Raw genomic sequence first — 21,177 nt, forward strand, 5'->3', positions numbered from 1 at the left:
TCAAAAATTAAGGTCATTTATGTTTGGCTGGGGGGAAAAGGCATCGTATATACATAGGTTTTTATAAGAAAGCAAAATACAAAATATTAAAAGCAACAGTTTGTGTGACATTTATCGTTTATCAGCAACAAAAAGACACTAAAGGCATATGAAACTAAGAAAAGAAAAAAAAAAACACAAAAAAAATCATAATTAATACTTTATACTTAAAGCTTAAAAGTCACCCTTTGTTCCTCCACTTTGGCCATGCCTATGAACCGGACATGTTTTTTTTTTTACATTTTTTAAACAAGCTAGACTCAAGTCTACTTATTCAGTCACACAGACTCACTTTCTTTCTTTACACAGACAAAAACAGTGCAGTTCATGAGTGTGCAACTAGTCCAACATATCTGTGACCTAGTTAAATATATGAACCCTTTTTACGATGATTAAAGGTTTTTATTACTGGCTTAATCCCTGTCTGGGGGACCTGACTAATAATAAATCTCAGATTTCTCTAAAAACCTGGTGATGGTAGTGCTACTCCACAAAGGTTTGGGGGAAAAAAACTAACACTCACAGGCTCGACACCCTCATATCTGTTTAAGGTACAACATTCACGGGCACTCTCACAAGACATACAAGACACTGAACGCTGCTGAGTACAGGCAGAGAATAAAAGAACAACATGACTTCATAATCTCTCCATCACTGGAACAGATTCTTGTATTACAGAAGCAGCAATTTATCAGAATATATGAAAACCCTGTCTAGACCTAGGACTGGGTATCATGCTAAGTTCACCTGACAAAAAATACAGTGAATTAACTGCAGAATCCCATTTCAATACCTTCTTGTAGAATACAGGCTGATGGTGGGCAAGGTCGTAATCAAGAACTGATGACGTTAAACACACATATGGAATACAATTTGCACTGCTGGTGCTTAATGCTAATATGCTAATGTTCAATCATTTGATTTAAAAAAAATCATTCAACATCATAAATGTATGTTATTTGAAACAAATTTTGTCTTTTGTCTTAATCTAATGGTTCAGTCACAAACTAATATGTCAACCTCAAGTTAGCACTCTTGCCACAAGCTAACATGGAAGCCATGATACAGCAATACAGTATGATACACTGTGTATGCTTTCACCTGTCTAAGCATCGAGCATATAGATTTAGAAAATGTAGCCATGTTTTACTACAGGTATTGTGATAAACTACACGCTTTATTATATATTATTACATTCTAGGGTGCATTTTTTTGTGTATTGTCCATTCATAATGACCCTTACACCTGGTCACTTCATGTAAAATACATCTAAATTTATACTTGGTAGCCAAATGCATCTTAGGTTAGTCAGACTAAAATCTGTTTATCCGATTGTGTTGGATGGAATATGCAAATTTGCTTGTTTGTGCTGCAATTATTACTGGTGTTTCAATTGACAAATGCACTGCGGAGAGATGGGTCTCAGGTGCATTTACACTTATATGGTTTGATTTTATCCAGACATAATCCTGATACTCTAGATGTAGAAAGTGACCAGGTTTAAACAGGGCCAGTCATCGGTATAAGCCTTATTATGAATATTGTTAAGATCTACTTATGTGTTTTTTTGTGCATCATCCATATATAATGACACCTGGTCACTTCATGTGAATAGTATCAGAATTGTATCTTGAGATTTTGCCCACGTTTTTACACTTGGTAGTCCAAATCCTGATACTTGAGATGCATGAAGTGACCAGGTTTTAAACAGGGCATTGTGTTTGTCATATCCACCCCTACAAGCAAGCTTATTGGCTCACAGATACCCAGCCTTAAGTACAGTATAACACACATTCATGATTACCAGTAAATGATTATAAACATTGGAATGATATTCTTTCAGTCATTTAGGAACAGCTTTCCCAAATTAAGGAACAGTTTGTTAGGAAAAATGTCAATCAGTCAAGTGATGTTTGATAACTCTGCATCTTTACAATTACAGAAGGATAACTAAGCTAACATTGCTAAGAAATAACACACTTAGACTGTCACTAGTCTAATCTTCAATACAGGCCAAAAATGCCTCTCTGTATGTTTCCACATCTTAGACCAACTGATATGGGGTTAGGACACAGAAAATGGTGTCCAGTTTATTCCAAATTATTATTCTAAATTAAGTACAGTTGATCCATACTGTTTTACTAAATCCTAAAATTATTTATGTGACATTTTAACTAAATTTTGTAGTAAATAATTAAGGTGTTTAAGTGTTTGTCTACTAAGATAAGACTGATACGAGTCCAGTGTTGGTTAACTGAACAATGTTAACTGAAAATGCACACATCAGAAATCAATCATATATTGGGTGATCTGAACCTAGCTGGTGTCAGTGGTATCACTTTCATTAAATTACACATGCTTGCAAACTGACCACACTAGTGGCTATGCACTATGCTAAATGGTGTTAGAAATGATAGTGGGGAAGGGGGCATTCCAAAAACAAATAAATAAATACATAAAAAAACACTTCCACAATTTGTCACAAAAATATGCTGCCATAACCAAATCACTTTCAGTTCCTTACAAAATGTATGTAAATAGGATCTGTCTTGTTAGGGAACCTTGACATAGAGTCAAATAAAATATGTGCTTTAATTTGTTAGTAGCGGTGTACATAGTTATTTGTTTGAAACAAATCCCTTGCACACGGGTCCTTAAAGAGCCTTGTAGAAATTCTTCAACCCTTTATATTATTATATGAAGAAAATAAATATCATGTAAAGATCTTTTGGCTCCCAAAAGAACACAAACAGAGATGTGTGATAAAAGAGCCATTAAAATGTTTAAAAACTTTCACAAAATGTGAAGATTCTACACAGATAGAGTGTTTCCTTCTCGAAAATTAAATGGAGGTTCTTTAAACCTTTAGTTACCCATAGAGCCATATGATTTTTTTGGTTCTCTGTAGGACTGACTTGTTATTAAAATTATAAGCATGTTGTTTAAATTTTAAAAAGGTTTGTTAAACATTCTCATCTCAGTTAAAAAAAGTGGTTCTCCAAATAGACTAACTATACCTTGAATGATTATTTAGAGCCAAGGTACTCAAAGTGGGTCCTTTTTTTAAGTTTTATAATAACTTTTAACATGAAATCAGGAAACTAGCAGTGTCTGATTTGTGCCAATAAGCAGCTCCTACAGTAGTTGCTAGGTTTTCTGTAATGCAATCCCTAATATATCAGTGGGTTGCTCATGGAAGGGAACCCCAACTGTAAAACAATGATTGACAGCCACTGCTTCAGGGAACCAAAAGTGGTTTGTTTATGGCTTTGTGTAAATAACCCTTCTTCTTACTTTAATTTTTAGAGTCACGCAGTAACACAGAAATTCACAATATAGTGAATTGTTTTTGCAATGGTGCAAACTTTAGAAATAAATCACTTGATCATGAAGGCTACTGCATTTACAGATGTTTGTCAATGTGACGATTAATGATATCTCTGGTCTGCTGAACCTGAACAGATTTGATACAACAGTCCATTTTAACTAAAACTACCAACACTGTTCAGTCCAGCTCTACAAAAAGACAATGACTGCAGCTTTAAACGATAACAGACACCACGGGCACAAAAGACAGGACTAAGCCAATATATTTCCCCTGGCTTTGACTATTTAACATGTACATTTTAGATATTTTATATTAAATAAACTGCAAATCTATTTGACTTAAAGAGTGTGGCCCTTTACATTTTCCCTTAAAATACAATTTTTATTTTTGCAAAAACACAAACGCTGCCTTAGATGCTATTTACCTGCTCTGAACTTCCATAAAAATAGATTAAAATAACTTATTTTCTTTGTCTCCTACTTTTCACAATAAGTGCAAATACGGCAAAAAAATGAAGGCCGTCCAAAAGGACACAGTACTCAGGCTCGATTCGGAAACGTTAAATTCAGAACACAAGGCCCAAACTCATAAACGTACAAATTAATTGAAAGCAACAATTAGACAGTGTTGCCTGTTTTCCTAAGGTCTTTACAATGGTGGTGAATTAAACACAAGTGCCAATAACAACAACACATTTTAGTATCCAAACCCACCAGTGAATTACACGTGCCTACTGACTTTTTTATGGAATGTTTATACTGGTATATTTATTTTTATAAGACAGAAGGCAGAATGATTGTACAATAGAATTACTCAGGTATCAGGCAGAGTATTACCTAGATAAATGCATTTCTAAATAATTTCCATCCTTCTTTCCTACTCTATCTCAGGTGGTTACTATTGTGTTGATTGTGGTTGCTTTGCAGTTGCTAAATGTATATGATATGATATCCTAGTTAGTTGCAATGAAGTTGCTAAGTGCTTGTTGAATAGAAATGACACTAAAGCAGGATGATTGCTATTGTATATGAGTGTTACAGTTATGTTTAGTGACGACAAGGCAGTTGCTAAGGTATCCCTGGTGATTGCTATGGTGTTTCAGATCAACTGTTTTCCTCTACTAGGTCATAAATCTGGGGGTATCATTTCACAATTAAAATTAGTATCTCGAAAGAATGACTTACCATCTCATAATTCTGACTTACCTTCTCGTAACTCTGATCTACCATCTTGTAATTATGACCTACCATTTCATAATAATGACTTAAGTAAAGTACCCTTAATCTTTTCCAAGTGGCGAAAACGTGCTTACATAATTCTCTGAACAATGGCGTAAGCATGTCAACAGAGAAGCTATGCTACGTCCTCAAAAAAGCAGGCTAGCATGCTAACACTCCCGTGCACAAATGAAAGAATAAAAGATACATAAATAAAAAACTCAAACTTAACTCAAACTGTGCTGCTGCCAGAGACACTTAAACACCTCATTTGACAAAGCTTGCTGGTGTTTTTGGGTTATTTTGTTGAGGATGCTGCTCTTATCTCGCTAGATAGATATATTAGCAGCATTGTTAGGATAGCATGTAGCTAGCAACATTTGCACATTAACTCACTACCAATCTCATAATTCTGAGGATATCCATGGCCTATGGGGAAAAATGTACACAGCTCTGTTGGCAAAAAAATAAAAAATAAAAAAAATCAGGGCTTGAGTGGTCCAGTGGAATAAGGCACTGCCACTATTACTACTATTGCCATCAGTTGCCGGAGTCCCATGAGAGCACAATTGGCTCTGCTCTCTCTCCACATCACTCCTAGGGCGATGTCACTCAGCACAAGGCATCTGTGAACTGATGTATCAGAACTGCACTTTTCTCCAAGCGCGCTAACTACTCGGCAATGCTGCATCAGCAATGCTTCACATGCTAGTCTTTACCCTCCTGGTGTTGGGTCATTACTAGTGATGGGGGAGTCCTAACGAGTGGGTTGGGTAATTGGCCTTGTAAATTGAGAAGGAAATAGGATAACAATTTACAAAAAAAATAAATGTAATAAAACATATAAACATAAAGATATATAACAGATGTATCCTGCAAGGCCATCTTCATTCCAATTCTCATTGAACTTAACAAAAAGAAAAAAAAAATGTAAGTGCACAAAAATGCATCAAAACAAACGACGTAAGCATTCGTTTGACATATTGGTCAAACCTGTCTGGGATAAAGCAATAAAGTAAAAAAAATATATATATAAAAAATAGACACAACAGAAATTGTGCATATTTAACTATTTCTATTTAAAATGAAGCAACAGCAAGATGGCATTTGTTTATAGCTGTGGTAATGATTGATTTGGAACCCACCCAAGAGCAATTTCTAAAAACATACCAGTCTGATTTAGTCAGTGTAAAAACACCATTAAACAGAAGGCATGTGTTGGTTCACTGGTGAGTTTGGTAAAAAATAATTGTGTGTTGTAGTAGTTATGGCAAACCTTGGTTTTTATTAGCACCACTATAATAATAATTTCTACATGTCAACAAATCCCAGTGTGAATGAAACTGCAACCACTACATTTACGCAGTAATTTTGACCAAGTATTGGTGGAGTTCCATACATGTTAGCTAATCTTAATCTTTTTCTGGCCTCATGTTAATTAGAATGACTATGCAAAAGCCCTGCTGACCTGCTGCATATTCAAATATCATTACCTCTCCATGGACAACAACAACTGGCCAGCCCTGCAGTCTAGTCCTGCCTTTTAGGAGAACACATCACACCAGTTCACACACACACATTGACTTTTTACACATCAAGCAACGATATGCACAACTGATATGCAAATACCCCAAGGCTGCAGAAGTGTGGAAGCCTCTTAACAAGAGACATGATCGTGTCAGATCTATTGGTGTGCTTGAATGTGAGTGGGAGTATCAAGCATGCAGGAGACAGAAAAAAGAGAAAAAGAAATAGGGCTGAGCAGTCGACGCGAAACTGGGCTACGGTCTCGCCTTAGCGTTATTTCGGGATCTACATAAATCCTCACCATTCCCTTTAGCTCCTGAACCTGTCCGGACAGCTTCTAAGAAGAAATCAGCTCCCAAAAGCAGCAGAGTTCTCCAGCCCGTCTCGAAAGCCAGACTGGATACTGTAAATCTCAATGGAAGTGGTTCTAAAGAGCAGGGTTGGAGATCCTGTGGTTTGCGACAGAAGCCCAGATCCAGGATTGTGTGGCCTTTAACTTGCTAAATGCAATTATCTGCTAATAGCAGATGCCATTTCTGGGTGGAATTGGCCCATTTTTTTGCCTACCATCCATGTGCCTTAAGACCAAACTTTGGGAGTTGGAGAATTCAAGTTTACGATTCCTTCATTCTGACTGAATTTATTCTGGGATTCTTCAATCAAGCTGCAACAGAACTCCCAAACTCCAAGCCAGCCTGACCTTAAATTCTGTTTTTTCTTATTGTTCAAGGACACTCCAGACCAACTCCAACAGTGCGTCAGTCCTGCTGGTCACTAACCAATGGATGCTCAGAATCTCCTTGGCACTGGCTAATGGGCAGCGTCCCATTTGCTTCAGGGAGACTGTCTATACCCAGGTAGCCCAGCAGGATGTCCGTGCGCCTGTGGGAAAGGCTCAGGATGTCCTCAGCCAGCGACTGCGCGGAGGTGAACCGAACCTTGTCATGGTCAAACATGTCCTTTAGGTACTGCACTATCTGTTGCTGTTGGGATCAGAAGAGAGAAACGTTAATAATACAAACATTCTTAGGCTAAATTTACTATCAAAGACCTCAAGAAGAGAAAATAGGACTAGAAACTAATCCTTTCAGTGATCTGTTTTTACTAGTGCCAACCAGATACTTCATAGATAAGAAAACGTTTTTTTTTAATCTTCTGAAGAATTGTCTTTTTGTTTTGTAACTTTTATTTTAAATATGACCAGAATATGGTGATTGTATACTGTTCACAAAGTAACCCTCTAAAATGATCAAAGTATATGTTTAATTAGTTGAACTACTTAAATGAATGTCTAATGTAACAATTTATCAGCATTGGCCAATTCTGCCTGGAAATCCGGAATAAAATACACCAAATATACTAATTTTATGTGCCTTAGATCTTTATCTGGAATAGCTACAACACATAATACTGCCTTTTTTTCCACCATATGGAAGTACAGATGTGCTCTAATGAAAGCTCTGCTTTACTCAGGTGTGCTTATTACCTTGAAAATGGTGCACACTTCACTCAGATGCTGCCTGGGTCCCAGGAAACCAAACGCCAGAACTGGGCTCACATGTTCTGAGATGGCATAGAAGTGAGAAATAAATCCGTCTGGAACCTAAAACAAAACACAACCACACAGAAAAGTAAATATCAGCAGTACCAGTATCAGAGGGGCAAAGTGGTGTGTGATTGGTTTATTTTTAGCTTTACAAAAACTTACCATCAGTAGCCTCCTTTTAGCTTTCAGCACTGACCAACATGCTGTTGCTAAAGCCTGAGAGAAGACAGAAAAATAAAATATTACCTGTTATGAACGGCATTAAATAAATATTAATGTTTACTATAAACCAGTAATGCAATTGTTCCAAATTCTAATTCCATGCTCAACCATTTGATTCAGATGACTCATAATCAAGCCTAGGTCAGGTGTGTCAAATCATACACAATATCTGCTGACACAGTAATACTGTCATAAAAAATAAATAAAAATAATAGTAGTACTCAGTTTTGAAAACAGTCTATAATTTACTGTGAAACATTAAGAGTATTTTTTGGTATTATTGTTTAAATTTTCAGTTTATATGCATGCACTAAATATTCAGCACTTAAATATTTTTGTAGATTTCTTATTTTCGTAACATTATTTATTTTGTGACATTCTTGTAATTTTATGGAAAAAAAACTAAAATATTGTGATATTATTTAAGGACCCTAACTCCCAACCTCTACAAATCAGAGAAAAAAATTATACTAAAAGGTGAGCATCCTCAATACTAAGAACTCCTACCGTTTCTTTAAAACTGTCAGACAGCCATCTGTTCCGTAACACGGCAACTACAGAGGTGGGTGGGTTCTCCAGGTCTTCAAACGCGTCCATAAGAATGAAGTCCAGCACGATATCAAAGAAGTTCATGCAAACCACCTGCGCACAGTGTCAAAGGGTTTTAAAGCATGAAAGTTAGGAGCAATTGAGATGTAAATCAAACACAAACTAAATTATTAATAAACAGGCAGATAGAGAAACCAAATATGTTAAGCAGCTACTGCTTCACAAATCAGCTGAAGAGACTGTAAAACAGACAGACCCCTCGTCCATCCAGCTCCATTTTGGTGGTGGGCCAGGTCTCCTCTCTCTGGCTGTATAACAGCATCTCCTGATAACTCTCCAAAAACGCCTTTGGACTCTACAGACAGAAACAAACAAACACAAACACATGCACACACACTTGCTTTAGGATTCTGTGTTAGAAAATTTAGTTCTTCTTATTTCTAACAGAATTTAGGGTTAACAGAAGTTTCAAGTACAGGAATTAAGCCTAGTCTTGGTCTTTGTCTAAGTCTTTCCACTTAAATTAAAACATAGGCCCAATCCCATTTCACCCCCACCACTTACCCTTACCCCTCAGTTTTGCATGTGCACGCCAAGGGGTAGGGGAGTCCGGTTTCTTGTTAGGCTGGAGGAGTAGGGGGAAGGCATGAGGCCTGTGAGCCCTTCATATAGAGATTTTTCAGAGGCACACTTCAAACCGAGGGGTATAAGAATTACTGGTAAGATGGCAGAACTGGTAAGGGACCAAATAAACCCACAAATGTAAGTATTTTCCTTGTTGAAAGTGACATTTAGTAGTATATTACCATAGTTTATGGTGTAGTTTATTTTATGGCAAAGTTCTTCATAAAAAAGCATAAAAAAATATTGCTAATAGTTTGTCTCAGTAGCTAGCTAGCTAACTTTCATGTTCCACCTTAAATGGTGCAACAGACCGCAGGGGCTGCAGAATTTAAGGAACAATGCAGGCATCAAAGCTAATTTCAGCTTCCCATCACAGAGGAATTAAGGAAAAATTATAATTAATTTCTGCACCTCCTGCTCTCTTGTTGAAGACATATGATGCCCTAAAGTTAATTAGTAAACCAGAACTCAGAACTCTATATAGTCCACCTGCATGGAGCAAGCAATAAGAACCACATAACAGTCCATTTGTTTTAGAACTCAAGGCTTAGTATTAGGCATTCCCTGGGTAGTATTGAAGCAGGTGTCCCACCTACTTTTTTTCTCATATTGTATACAGGCGCTTCTAGTACCTTGTTGGCTTTGATCATGAGCCCAGTGATCATCTGCTTGCCTGTCTCCATGAAGAAGTTCCTGTGAGTGTCATCCAACAGCAACACCTACACACACACACACACACACACACACACAGACACACACACACACAGTCAAAACCTACCAACTACCACAAACAGGACAATTAAAGCATAAGTCAGTAAACTGACATGAAGTCATATGAACTAAAATACTCAAAGATAGTAGAAGCATAAAAAGCACAGCTGTGTGTGTGTGTGTACTGACGTGGAAAGCCTGTCGGACACAGTGCAACTTGGCCAGGAAGTCTTGATCGCTGTAACACTCCAGCAACTCAGTCCTGCAGAGCACACATACAGACACACCGGATGCATTTTACTGCAAGTGGTGTGAAGTCAAGCCCACAATCACTCCTCACCTCTCAACCACACACACAGACTTTGAGGTTTCCCTGCAAGCTCAGTGGTTTACTAAAGAATTCTTAAAGATAAAGTTTAATTCTATTTTTTTGGCAGTTTTAACAGTCCACCTTAAATTGTGTAGCTGTTGTACAGATGCCTGTAGCTGTGTCTGAATGGAATTAATAAACAATTTTAGGCAGAACAAATTATAATTAGCTTGAACCAATAAACCTATAACCCTAACCCCTCCCCCCCTTCATTTTTCAAGTCTTTGAGAATTTTGAAAAACGCTATATAAATAAAATGTATTATTATTATTTTAAATCCGGGACACCTGGAGATTCTCAGAGCCCCATTTAGGAATTATGGTAACTGTTTTGTACCTGAATGATCTGCAGTTTACTTTTCCTTCTTTCACTAAATTCAAAGCCTCTTCATACAGAGCTGCAGGCTTCAATGTCTGATACACCTCATCCAGAGAGAGAGCATCAAACAGCTGGAGAGAGAGATAGATAGAGTCAGACATTAACAACAAACATGCAGCTGCTGCAGTTACACACACCCTGTATGTGTCTGAGTACTGACCTCAGCGGCAGAGAAGAAGGAATCGTCGGATGTGATAGTAGTGGCGTCGTCGTCCTGTATCCGATGGGAGCTGTCCACTGTGGGCAAAATCAGTGTGCCTTCACTCTCTACAACACACACACACCACACACACCACACACACAATCTAAATATTCCATAGACAAGTCGATGACCACCATTCAGTGTTTGGAATGAAATAGTAATGAAATAAGTCAAAATAAATCCCATTTGGTGAGAGAGAGAGAGAGAGAGAGAGAGAGAGAGAGAGAGAGAGAGAGAGAGAGAGAGAGAGAGAGCGCAAGAATAAACTCACCCAGGTCAGCAAGCAGGCTGTCAGGTGGTATAGTGCTTCCGAAGTCCTCCTGGAGATTATATGCACGGTGCAGGAGAGACTCCAACTTCTCCGCAAACTTCCGATTCCGAGAGTCTGGCTGTCACAATCAGAGAGCACAGTTAAACACCTCTCCTAACAGATGGACACATGCATTTTTTTTTATTATTTCAATTTCCAGTCAAATTGCAAGCCTCAGATCATCTTTTCTACAGAGAGGCAGGTGTGTTTTAACCCCTAACATGGCTAAGAACCACCTACCTTCACAGGAAAGGGCCATTTCACTGGCATGTGTAGTAAAAGGTTATTTTACAGAATTTGGCCACACAGTACAGACGCACCACACAATTTACTAAGTGCTGATGTCACCCTGAAGTGTTTTGCCACCTGCACTGCCTACAGGATGATTCACTTTTACAACAAAGTGTCCTGAAGCTAAACCTGACACTCACTAGTGTGTAAACAGTATGGCAATTTGCCATTTCATTTTGTTCCACATAAAACCCTAAAACTAAAGTTCTACAATGATGTCATTGCCAAGTATGATTTACCGTGAGCACTGCCCCCTGCAGGGCGAGGCTGTTGCTTGCAGAGGCATCAGTGTGGCCTCTGTGTCTGATGTTTAGGGCTTGCTCCCATCTGTGCAGCGCCTCTTCAAACAGCTCCATACCTACAGGTTTCAATTACAGCATTATTACACTAAACCCGGCTTCATCTACAGCAGATTTAATAGATTTACATACATGTCTTAGAACCAGACACCAAACACTGCTGATTTCCTTTCCTTTTGTTTATTTTGATTATTACTGCTCTTTGAAGACAGAGCTCTTCCAATAGCACTTACTCTAACAACACCTCTAACAAACTAACTACTTCTAACCTCATTTCCTTCTTCCCCTCCCTTCCTCTTCTATCCCGTTATTTCCCTTTGACTTCCTTTAGGCCCTATGTGATTTTTTTTTTTTTTTACTTTAATCTTCTATTACTCTATGTACACCATTATTGTAAGTCGCTTTGGACAAAAACGTATGCCAAATGTAATGTAATGTAATGTAATGCACTGCTAATGGCAGCTCCGTTTTCTTAGGGATGTTGTAATATTAGGAAACTAAAATATTGTATTACTGCTGCTACTGCTACTACTACTGCTACTAGAGGTGTGCCAAAAAATCGATTCACATAAGAATCTTGATTCTCATTTACTACGATTCAGAATCGATTTAAAATGTCCCAAAATCGATTCTGAGGGGCGGGTTTTAGACTGATTTTGGGCTGGGTATTTTTGTTGGACCTGGCAACCCTGGGGATAGCGCTTGTCCTTTCAAACGGAGATCTTCCAGACACACACAGAGCGTAGGTGTTTGAGAATCACCGGTAAGATGGCAGAACAAGCACTATATTACATTAGATTAACGTGTAGTTTCAATGTTTTATGGCAGAATGCTTCATAACAAGCATAAAAAAGATCGCTAGTAGTTAGTTTCAGTAACTGTTAGCTAGCTAACTAGCTAACTTTCCAGTTCCACCTTAAATAACGCTACAGGTGGCAGCGGGCTGCAGCATTTAAGGCGGAACGGAAAAATACAATAAGCTAATCAGAGCTAATTTCAGCTCCTCATCACAGAGGAATTAAGGAATGGACCATATGAATTAATTTCTCCACCTCCTGCCCCCTTTCTGAAGAAATACAACGACCTTAAATTAACTAGTTAATCAGCAGCTGCTCCTGAACTTTAGCGCTCCACTGCTATCATCACATCAGCCCAGCAGCGTCACCTACACACCACCGCTAGTAGCCTGGTAATAAAGCAGTGTTATTTATTATTTATTTATTGTTCATTAACGTCATTGTGATATCCCAGTGATTCCTCTGTCACTGAGGACCCACATTCCTGCACATTTTATTGTTTTTGTAACACATTACCTGCTCCAGGACCAGTGTATATTATGGAGGGTTTTTTTTCAATAAGATTCATAAGCCAGAAGCAGAAATTTTTATAATTCAAATCGTTTTGAATCAAAAATCGATTTTGAATCGAATCGTGGCCCCCAAAATCGGAATCGAATCGAATCGTGAGATAGTAAACGATTCCCACCCCTAACTGCTACTACTACGGCACTGCATTTCAGTACCATTTCTGCAGTGTTCTAGAATGTAAGTAGGAGTATTAGAGCTGTGGATTCAGAGAGATGCTACCAATGCTGGGAAGTTTACAAAAAATGAGCTCTAGAGCAAAGACTGATTATGTTGCTAAAGATGAAAATGCATTTAAGTAAGACTTTTGGAAAGAATATGACTGAACACTGAAATAGAGCTATTGGACACTGCTCCCCCAGGTACCGGAACTGAAAAACAGGATTTTGTCATCTAAATTTACACACTCTATAGAACCTTTTTTTGGTTAACCAGGTCTTTGAATTGCTGGAAATGTTTTCGTCAGTGGTTCTATAGAGAATCTTTTTTTTGGTTAATAAAAAAAGAAGTTGTACACTGCACCAAAAAATAAAATAGATGACTAAATAAATATTGTACAATAAAAGGAAAGAGGAAAGTTCAGTAGTCACCCATGAGGTACAGGTTTTCTGCGTTTGCGTCTTCTAATGCTCCAGGTTCCTCTGCCACTGGCTCTGCCTCCCATGGTGTGGCTGCAGTGGTTGGTTGATTGGGAGATGATGGGACTCGAGCCTGCAAAACATGCACAGCCCAGTGAGCATCCACCACAGTGGGATCTAGCTTTAGAGGATTTGTGTATACTGTGTGAAGAAGTGATGTGGGTGTGTGTATCGTACTGAAGCAATGCTGTGTGAGGAACTGGAGTGCTTGCTGGCAGCAAGTGAGGAGATACCACTCATCGTGTCATTGCTGCGAGTGCTGGGGCTCATCATCTGACGCCCCGGAAAGGGACCTGCAAACATACAAAGAAAAAACGTAACCCATTTCCTCAAAACAAAAGCTCCAACGGTATTCCATGAATGTCATATTGGTGCAAGTGGGGCAGCACTTTCCCAGGTTGGATTGCTCTGATAACATTAGCACTAACATGTTTTTACAGTCAGCCAATAAAAATAATTCTCAGCAGATCACATGCCAATGGTTGTCTTCATGAGCAGAGTTTTAATTCAAGCAATTACATTTTCATTATCTTAAAATGACAATGAACAAAGGAATTTGATTGCTGAACAAATCTACAGGGTCGGAGGACAGTGGGTGATGATTGAGGAGGTAGCAGCTTTTATTACTTTAGCAACACCAAGCAGGCTGTATTAACTAGTTAACCCTAATGAATTAATGTGTAAACTGTAAGAGTCCTTACCTCTCTTAAGTGATGCTGGTCTGCTGGAGCGGAGAAACTGTTCAGGGATGCCCACTGTTTTCACCGCCGTCTTCTCCGCCGCCTGCTTCCTCTTCCTGCCCCGCCGCTTCAGGTGGTGTGCCGTCAGTGCTAAGGCCACACTACCCAGAGCTGTTGCAAACAGCACCTTCTTCAGGCTCGGGCTCAACCGCAGTTGAGAGAATATAGACTGAGATAGAGGAGACCAGTCAAATACAAACACTGGGCCTAGACTGCCTTTAATCTCCTCTCTCATCTCATTTGATTTAGAATGAGGTACGCCTTACTTCTGTCCCTGTTAAACATAAACTTCGAAACAGAGCTAAACAGTGAAGTAATTATTCTATTAATAGCATTAATGTTTTAGTAAGGTCTATTAATGAGGTACTACTGGATCACACCACTGGATCTCGACTCCTATCAGCTGGAAAACAGTCAGTTTGTAAATAGATAATAAACTGTTAACAAGCATGATATCAGTGAAGCTGAACTTCATTTGACCTTTGCAAATAGAAAAATAATCCATAAGGAAATCGCAGTATTTATTTTTTCATTTAACATGTATTAACCGCATTATTTCACAAAAAGACTAGCAAATCATTTTTGTTCTAATTTACAAGATGGAGCGGTTTCTTTTTAGCAAACACTCCTCCTGCCTGCATAAGACTGACATTTAAGCCAAAAAAAGTTCAAAAAGATTATTTTAAATGTAATTTGGGCTCTTTACAAAATAAAGTCCTCTGCATAAATATGCACATAAAAAAAGTTTTATCAAGGTCGACTCCATAATTGCGTTTTGCTTAGATAAAAAAAAAATTAAGCTCCTTCAGCAGAAATCCAGACGTCTATTCTGCTGTGCACCACTGAACTATATGCAACCAACCTTAACAGCCTGTCTGACCAATAAGCTTTCATTTCAGCTCAGTTTCAGAACAGTTTACATAAAATCAATCAATAACCAGCAACAAACAGGCCTGTAATCTGTTTACAATTGGAGCTGTGGCAACATGCAGTGCCAGGATTAGAGGTAAACTCAGGGTGTGTGTGTGTGTGTGTGTGTGTGTGCGTGCGTGCGTGCGTGCGTGGTAAGATAAGACATAGTTAGGTGAGGCAAAGGTAAAACTAGACATGTTAATCATGTGTGGGCAGTCAAATAAGACTGCTTAATAAAAAAGGGCGTTATCCACTGACTTTTATCAGCTTTAGCCTAGCATCTACCATTGTAAACTAAAGAAGCACACATCACACACCGGTCATGTTTTTGCTGATTCTGGGTCATTGGTTGATAACGGTCATTAGTCGAACGCGGCCTCCAATTTGGAATTATACTAGAAACAAACCGAGTCATCGTTTTTTGATTTACTCAATCTCAGAAGATAAAACCACAAAATAAGGCATTATAAACTTTATATGTTGATATTTCTTTAATTATCATGTGATCTGTGTGTGTTTTTGGAGATGTTTGGAGGCTTTGCAGAAATTGTAGTGTAGATTCTTCATATTGAGTAAATTAGATCACGAATCGAGTGCAAATTATATAAAATATTCAAAACTTTGTTTACAAACACATGCATTTACATGATTTCTACATTGTTGTGTATTTTAGCTTTTTTTTCAGTATTTAAGTAGATTTTTATTATGTTTTGATTTTTACAAACTGACATATGCAATAATAATAAAAAATAAATAATAATTATATTTAAAAAAAAACATACATTTATACCATGGTTTGCGTCTATTGTATATAATAAACACACACACACATACTTTTAGTCAGCATACATAGCCATGTGAAAAATAATAATAATAGACACACATCTGAGTGGTCCAGTGGATTAAGGTGCTGTCACTGTGATGTCACTCTGTCTGAGGATTACTGAGGATCGCCGGTTCGAATTCTAGATCATGCTGCTTTCCATTAAAAGCTTTAGCACAACTGACCCTGCGCTCTTCTAGTGTGATGTTTAGCACACATGCCTATTAGCTAATGTATCGAAACACACTGACTGCCTCAAAAGAGGCAGTGGCTGACTTCACATTTACTGGGGGAGGCATTCTTCACCCTTCTAGTGTAGGGGTGCTAGTCATGGGGGAGATCATATGAATAGGATTTTGGGTAACAGGCTTCCAAATTAAAGAAAAAGGGGTAAATTTAGAAACAAAATTATAAAACATAATTTAGGTGTTTAGTTACTGGTATATTACCACCATCTGTCAGTACTGTTCAGATAAAGATTAACTGTAAACATTATGTACACTGGTGCTCAGAAACTGTCTTGCCACAAGAGGGCGTAATAGGTCTTGCTGCTCTATAAAAAAAAAAAAAAGGTCTCTCAGAAACTAGTTTTGAGGAGTGAAACTTTGGAGAGAACATTTAAAGACATTTCACCCAGTGGGGTCGCTGCACAAGTTTTGTCTCTTCAGGCTTTGACTGTCACAGGGCGAGAGAGACGACAGATACTCCACCCCTCCCTCACAAGCCAAAAGTAACAACAAATTTCCAATAATGTAGTTGTGTGAAAAGTACGATGTTTGAATATTAAAGTGGAATTAAAGTAAAAGTGACCAAAAACAGAAATACTTAAGTAAAGATACACAAAAGCTTATTTAGGTAGAGTAAAGATTTATAATTCCTTTGTTACTGTCCGATTATACAAAGACATTTTTTACAAGTGATTTCTAATTGAGAAATAAAACAGCACAGTAGTTTAATCATGTTTAATCATGGAACAGTGCATGACTACGGTGGCCGAGAAAGCCCAGCGCAGTGCAAATTGAAAGGCGCTGCAAAAGCACAAAACACATCCATCAAAATTACAACACAGGCGCAGCAACTAGAAAAACGCGCTGCAAAAAGAAAAACGCGCTGCAAAAAGAAAAACGCGCTGCAAATAGAACCACAACACAACGGAAGTGAGTCACAACACAACGGAATTTTCCCGGGGGACCTTAAAAGATACTGTACCAGCTGTATACAAAGGACAATAAGTGGCAAACAAGCTTCTGAAAAGTAAGTTATGTTTATTACCTGTGATTACCACGGTTGTGTGCATATTATTAAAAGTTCTGCTTCACAAAACGCCTTGTTTGCCACTTATTGTCCTTTGTACACATAGTGAAGTCCGAGAATTTACTGAAGACGCAGCTTAGCTGGTACAGCATCTTTTAAGGTCCCCCGGGAAAATTCCGTTGTGTTGTGGTTGTATTTGCAGCGTGTTTTTCTATTTGCAGCGCGTTTTTCTATTTGCAGCGCGTTTTTCTATTTGCAGCGTGTTTTTCTATTTGCAGCGCGTTTTTCTATTTGCTTCGCCTGTGTTGTAATTTTAATGGATGTGTTTTGTGCTTTTGCAGCGCTTTTCTATTTGCACTGCGTTGGGCTTTCTCGGCCACCGTACATGACACATCTATACAAGCTGTGTTTTTGTTCCAAATATTGTGTGAAAATTTAATTGTGAATCCAGAATTGTGAATCAAACCGAATCATAAGCAGAGTGCATGGGTACACTCCTACCTGATAGTGTGTGTGCGTGCATGCAGGTTTGTGTGTGTTAAGATAAGAAGGGTGTGGTGGAGTGCCCATACCTGACCGAAGGTGGAGTAGAGGAAGACGGGTATCTCAGCCACGGTCATAGCTAAGGCCTGCATGATGGACATGCCCTCTGCACTTCTGACGGACATCTCAGCTCCACCTCTCCCACCTCTCTACACACAAGTTTCACATCCACAGTCCCACCCCTCAATCCAGGGTCAGCCACAGCTCCGTCCTTGGGACGTCACACAGACTGCAGGTCAGTCTGGATCTAGCTTTGCCTTCTCCAGTGATTAAAGCTGACTCAGAACTGATCCAGAGTCAGGCCTTGGGCTTCTCATCCTGGTTGCTGCCTAGGAAACAAGAGCAGAGAACTTATCAGACTGATTGGAGCCTTTTGCTTAAACAAACAGTTTCCACAGAGTCGCTTGGGAAAAGCGGATCCAATGCAAGTTTGATCACACTCCTATGAGGTTCCTCCACCTGATCTGACACACTGAGTCTCAAACTAAAGTTCTGCACAAGACTGCTTCTTTTAAACCCGTTCCTCCCCAGTCTTGCTTGTTTTAGTCCCGTTACCGACCGTTACCATCAAAAATCACTTGTTTTAATCCCGAGAACGTCCAACACAAACACATTTCTGCCGCTCCCACCCCACGGCCCTAATTTCAATTGAATCAATTCAGTTTAGTGCCTGAAATTGACTTATGTATTTATTAAAACAGCAATATAGCGCTGGATAGTGCTGTCCCATTTCTTACCACAGACCAAACACAAGCCATCAGGTGGTTTGGATATGCTGAAATTGTCCCATCGGTGTGTGTTTTGGCTGTCCATCCTCTGCTTTGATATTTATCAGTAATACCTTGTCACTTGCATTGGCTAACTTGAAACTGCTTGAGTGCCAGTTTTGCGCCTGTCATACAAATGAAGTTCGTTTTAAATTTCATTTTTTCTTAGCGCTGAATGCATTGATCAATATTTAAGCACTGATTGCAGCAACATCAAGAATCTTTAAGTATAGGTGGATTTAGGCCAGTACACTGGATAAAGGGTTGATTGAGGGATAGAATAAAATATATAACATTGAATTCAATTACATAAATGAATATATATGCATTATTATTATTATTGTTATTATTATTATTATTATTATTAACCCTACTGTTTGATGAATTGTTCTCCCTCTGTTCATTATGCATGGAAATCATTGCATTCTTAGAATTTTCTATGTTTTATTTATTAATTTGCAGGATTTTTCTACATGCATATGTGGTCCCACTCCCACATCGCCTGGATTGATTAAACTCCAGCTCCAGCCAATAAGAATTAAATTCTGTCCCGTGCCACAAGACGGGTCCCGTGAGTCCCGCAGCACTCCCGCGGGAGGGCAGACCTCTAACCCAAAGGACCAGCTCAGCCTTTCTGCTTCACATGTGTGAAGTTGGTGAAGTCATGCACAGGAATGCAGACTGACAGGCCAGCTTAGCTTAGCTTAGCTAGGTGGGTTAAAAATGAACAAAAGTTTTTTGTGACTCTTTGGGACAATAGAAATTTCATATCATAGATTTTTAAAATAAATGTAAATATTGTTAAAGAATTAACATGTGCTAAATGACAGCACATGTGCAAAGTGGCTACCACAGTCCAATTTCAAAACACTAGAGAGAGTTGTCTGCCCCGCTTACCCCTCTTTCTACTCCTCCCAAGATGCAAAGCTCACAAAGGTTACTAGATTAAAACTTTTGATTTCTGTTGTATATATATATTTTTCTCTTCTTAGATGCTGTTAAAGTTACTTGCTGTCATGATAAACCAGGTGAACAAGGACCACTGAGTATGAATGTAATTATTCAAATTTCAATTACCTATTCAAGGTTGGTAAACCTTAGCTGAAGCTCAGTGCTTACCTGTTCCTAATAATGGAAATAGGACTGGGGAATGTGCAGTGGGTGGGATCAGAGGCTAAACATAAACTGATTTCTCTCTCATATCAACCAATTTAAACATCATCATCATACTGGCTAAAGAACTGCAGTCAGGATATGCTAGTGCTTAAACTGCTTATGTAACAAATAATTTAGCAAATATCTGATTACATATCCTGATAATATAATACATGCTGGTCCAGTAAAGCCCTATTCGCACCCCAACTGACAAACAATGTATACAAAACCTGCAAAATACATGGATTAACATCAAAGCAGATATTATACACAAAAATACGTTTTAGAATTAACTTACATTAACAATTCTTAACAGATTAAGTGAGGTTTGAAACAGACATTTAAATGCAATGTATGTTTTTGGTACATAAATAAATATGAAATGCTTTAAGAAAGATTTATGGTAAAATTAAATGTAATACCCATAACATGAGTCCTTTAAAGCGCTTTCTTGATGATTTATGAGTTTATATATTAAGAAAAGGAGACCTTTTTCCACGCATTGGTCCCACTATTTGTGGTTGTGTCCCAATACCCTGTGGCCTAGCTACACATGCAGCCTCTTTTCAATGACTTCCTCTCTATTTTAGATTGCTGTATTTGAAAAATAGAGCTCCTGTCATTCTTCTGAAACAGAGACTGTGGACTTAACTAGCCCAAACACAACTGAGTTAATGACACTATTCTTTAAGTGAGATAGGGAGTTCCCAGTCAAGGCTGTGGGCAAAACGTTAATGTGAATTGGGACAACTCCAATGTCTTCACGAGCGGCACCCCACCACCACAGCCAGTTAGCCAGCTAGCAACTCGCCAGCATCATCCAGCCCTAGTCCTTCACACCTTGCTCGTTTCGAAACAAATAAAAGACTGCCCTGCGGCCAAGATTATGATACACACCGCTACAATGACAAAACGTGCCACACAACAGGAGAAATAACTTAAAACACAGGAAACACTGCTACTCACTGCCCAACACTCGCGCTGCAGAAGGACGTTCCCAACGACGCCGCATTTCACATACTAACGTCACTTTTGCTGTGGGCGGGGAGAACTGTGGCTGACAGGCAGTGTTAGCCAATAGTTTCGCTGTCTACGTAAAAATGGACCAATCGAGTTGAACAACGAGGAGGCGGGTTGAACCGACCGCCCAATCGTACAAGCGACACTTGACTTTCGACAGCGAGGGGTTGTTTGATTCAGTTTTCTGAATCGATTCGTTAAACCAAAGAATCCCGTTCCGAAGAATGTTAGTGCATACAGGAAGAAACACATATTATACAAACCTTTTAGGTGGCTAAATTGCGATTTGTGGTTATTATTATTATTATTATTAGTAGTAGTAGTATTAGTATTAGTATTATTATTATA

General features: G+C 38.6%; 1 protein-coding gene across 1 annotated transcript; it reads right to left on the reverse strand.

Moving 5' to 3' along the window:
* miga2 (mitoguardin 2) lies at positions 1 to 20,853 on the reverse strand. The gene is made up of 16 exons (XM_007256551.4): positions 20,776 to 20,853; positions 17,917 to 18,216; positions 14,317 to 14,524; positions 13,793 to 13,908; positions 13,568 to 13,688; positions 11,554 to 11,672; positions 10,985 to 11,102; positions 10,672 to 10,778; positions 10,470 to 10,582; positions 9,953 to 10,025; positions 9,685 to 9,771; positions 8,685 to 8,783; positions 8,387 to 8,521; positions 7,820 to 7,873; positions 7,598 to 7,714; positions 1 to 7,094 (listed from the first exon to the last, which is right to left on the reverse strand). Exons 2-16 carry the CDS (start codon positions 18,010 to 18,012, stop codon positions 6,870 to 6,872), a joined length of 1,788 nt encoding a protein of 595 aa, XP_007256613.3. The 5' UTR covers positions 18,013 to 18,216; positions 20,776 to 20,853; the 3' UTR covers positions 1 to 6,869.
* Between the last annotated feature and the right edge of the window lie 324 nt (positions 20,854 to 21,177).

Source organism: Astyanax mexicanus, chromosome 17 (genome assembly GCF_023375975.1).
Source record: "Astyanax mexicanus isolate ESR-SI-001 chromosome 17, AstMex3_surface, whole genome shotgun sequence".
In the NCBI taxonomy this organism is placed as follows: domain Eukaryota; kingdom Metazoa; phylum Chordata; class Actinopteri; order Characiformes; family Acestrorhamphidae; genus Astyanax; species Astyanax mexicanus.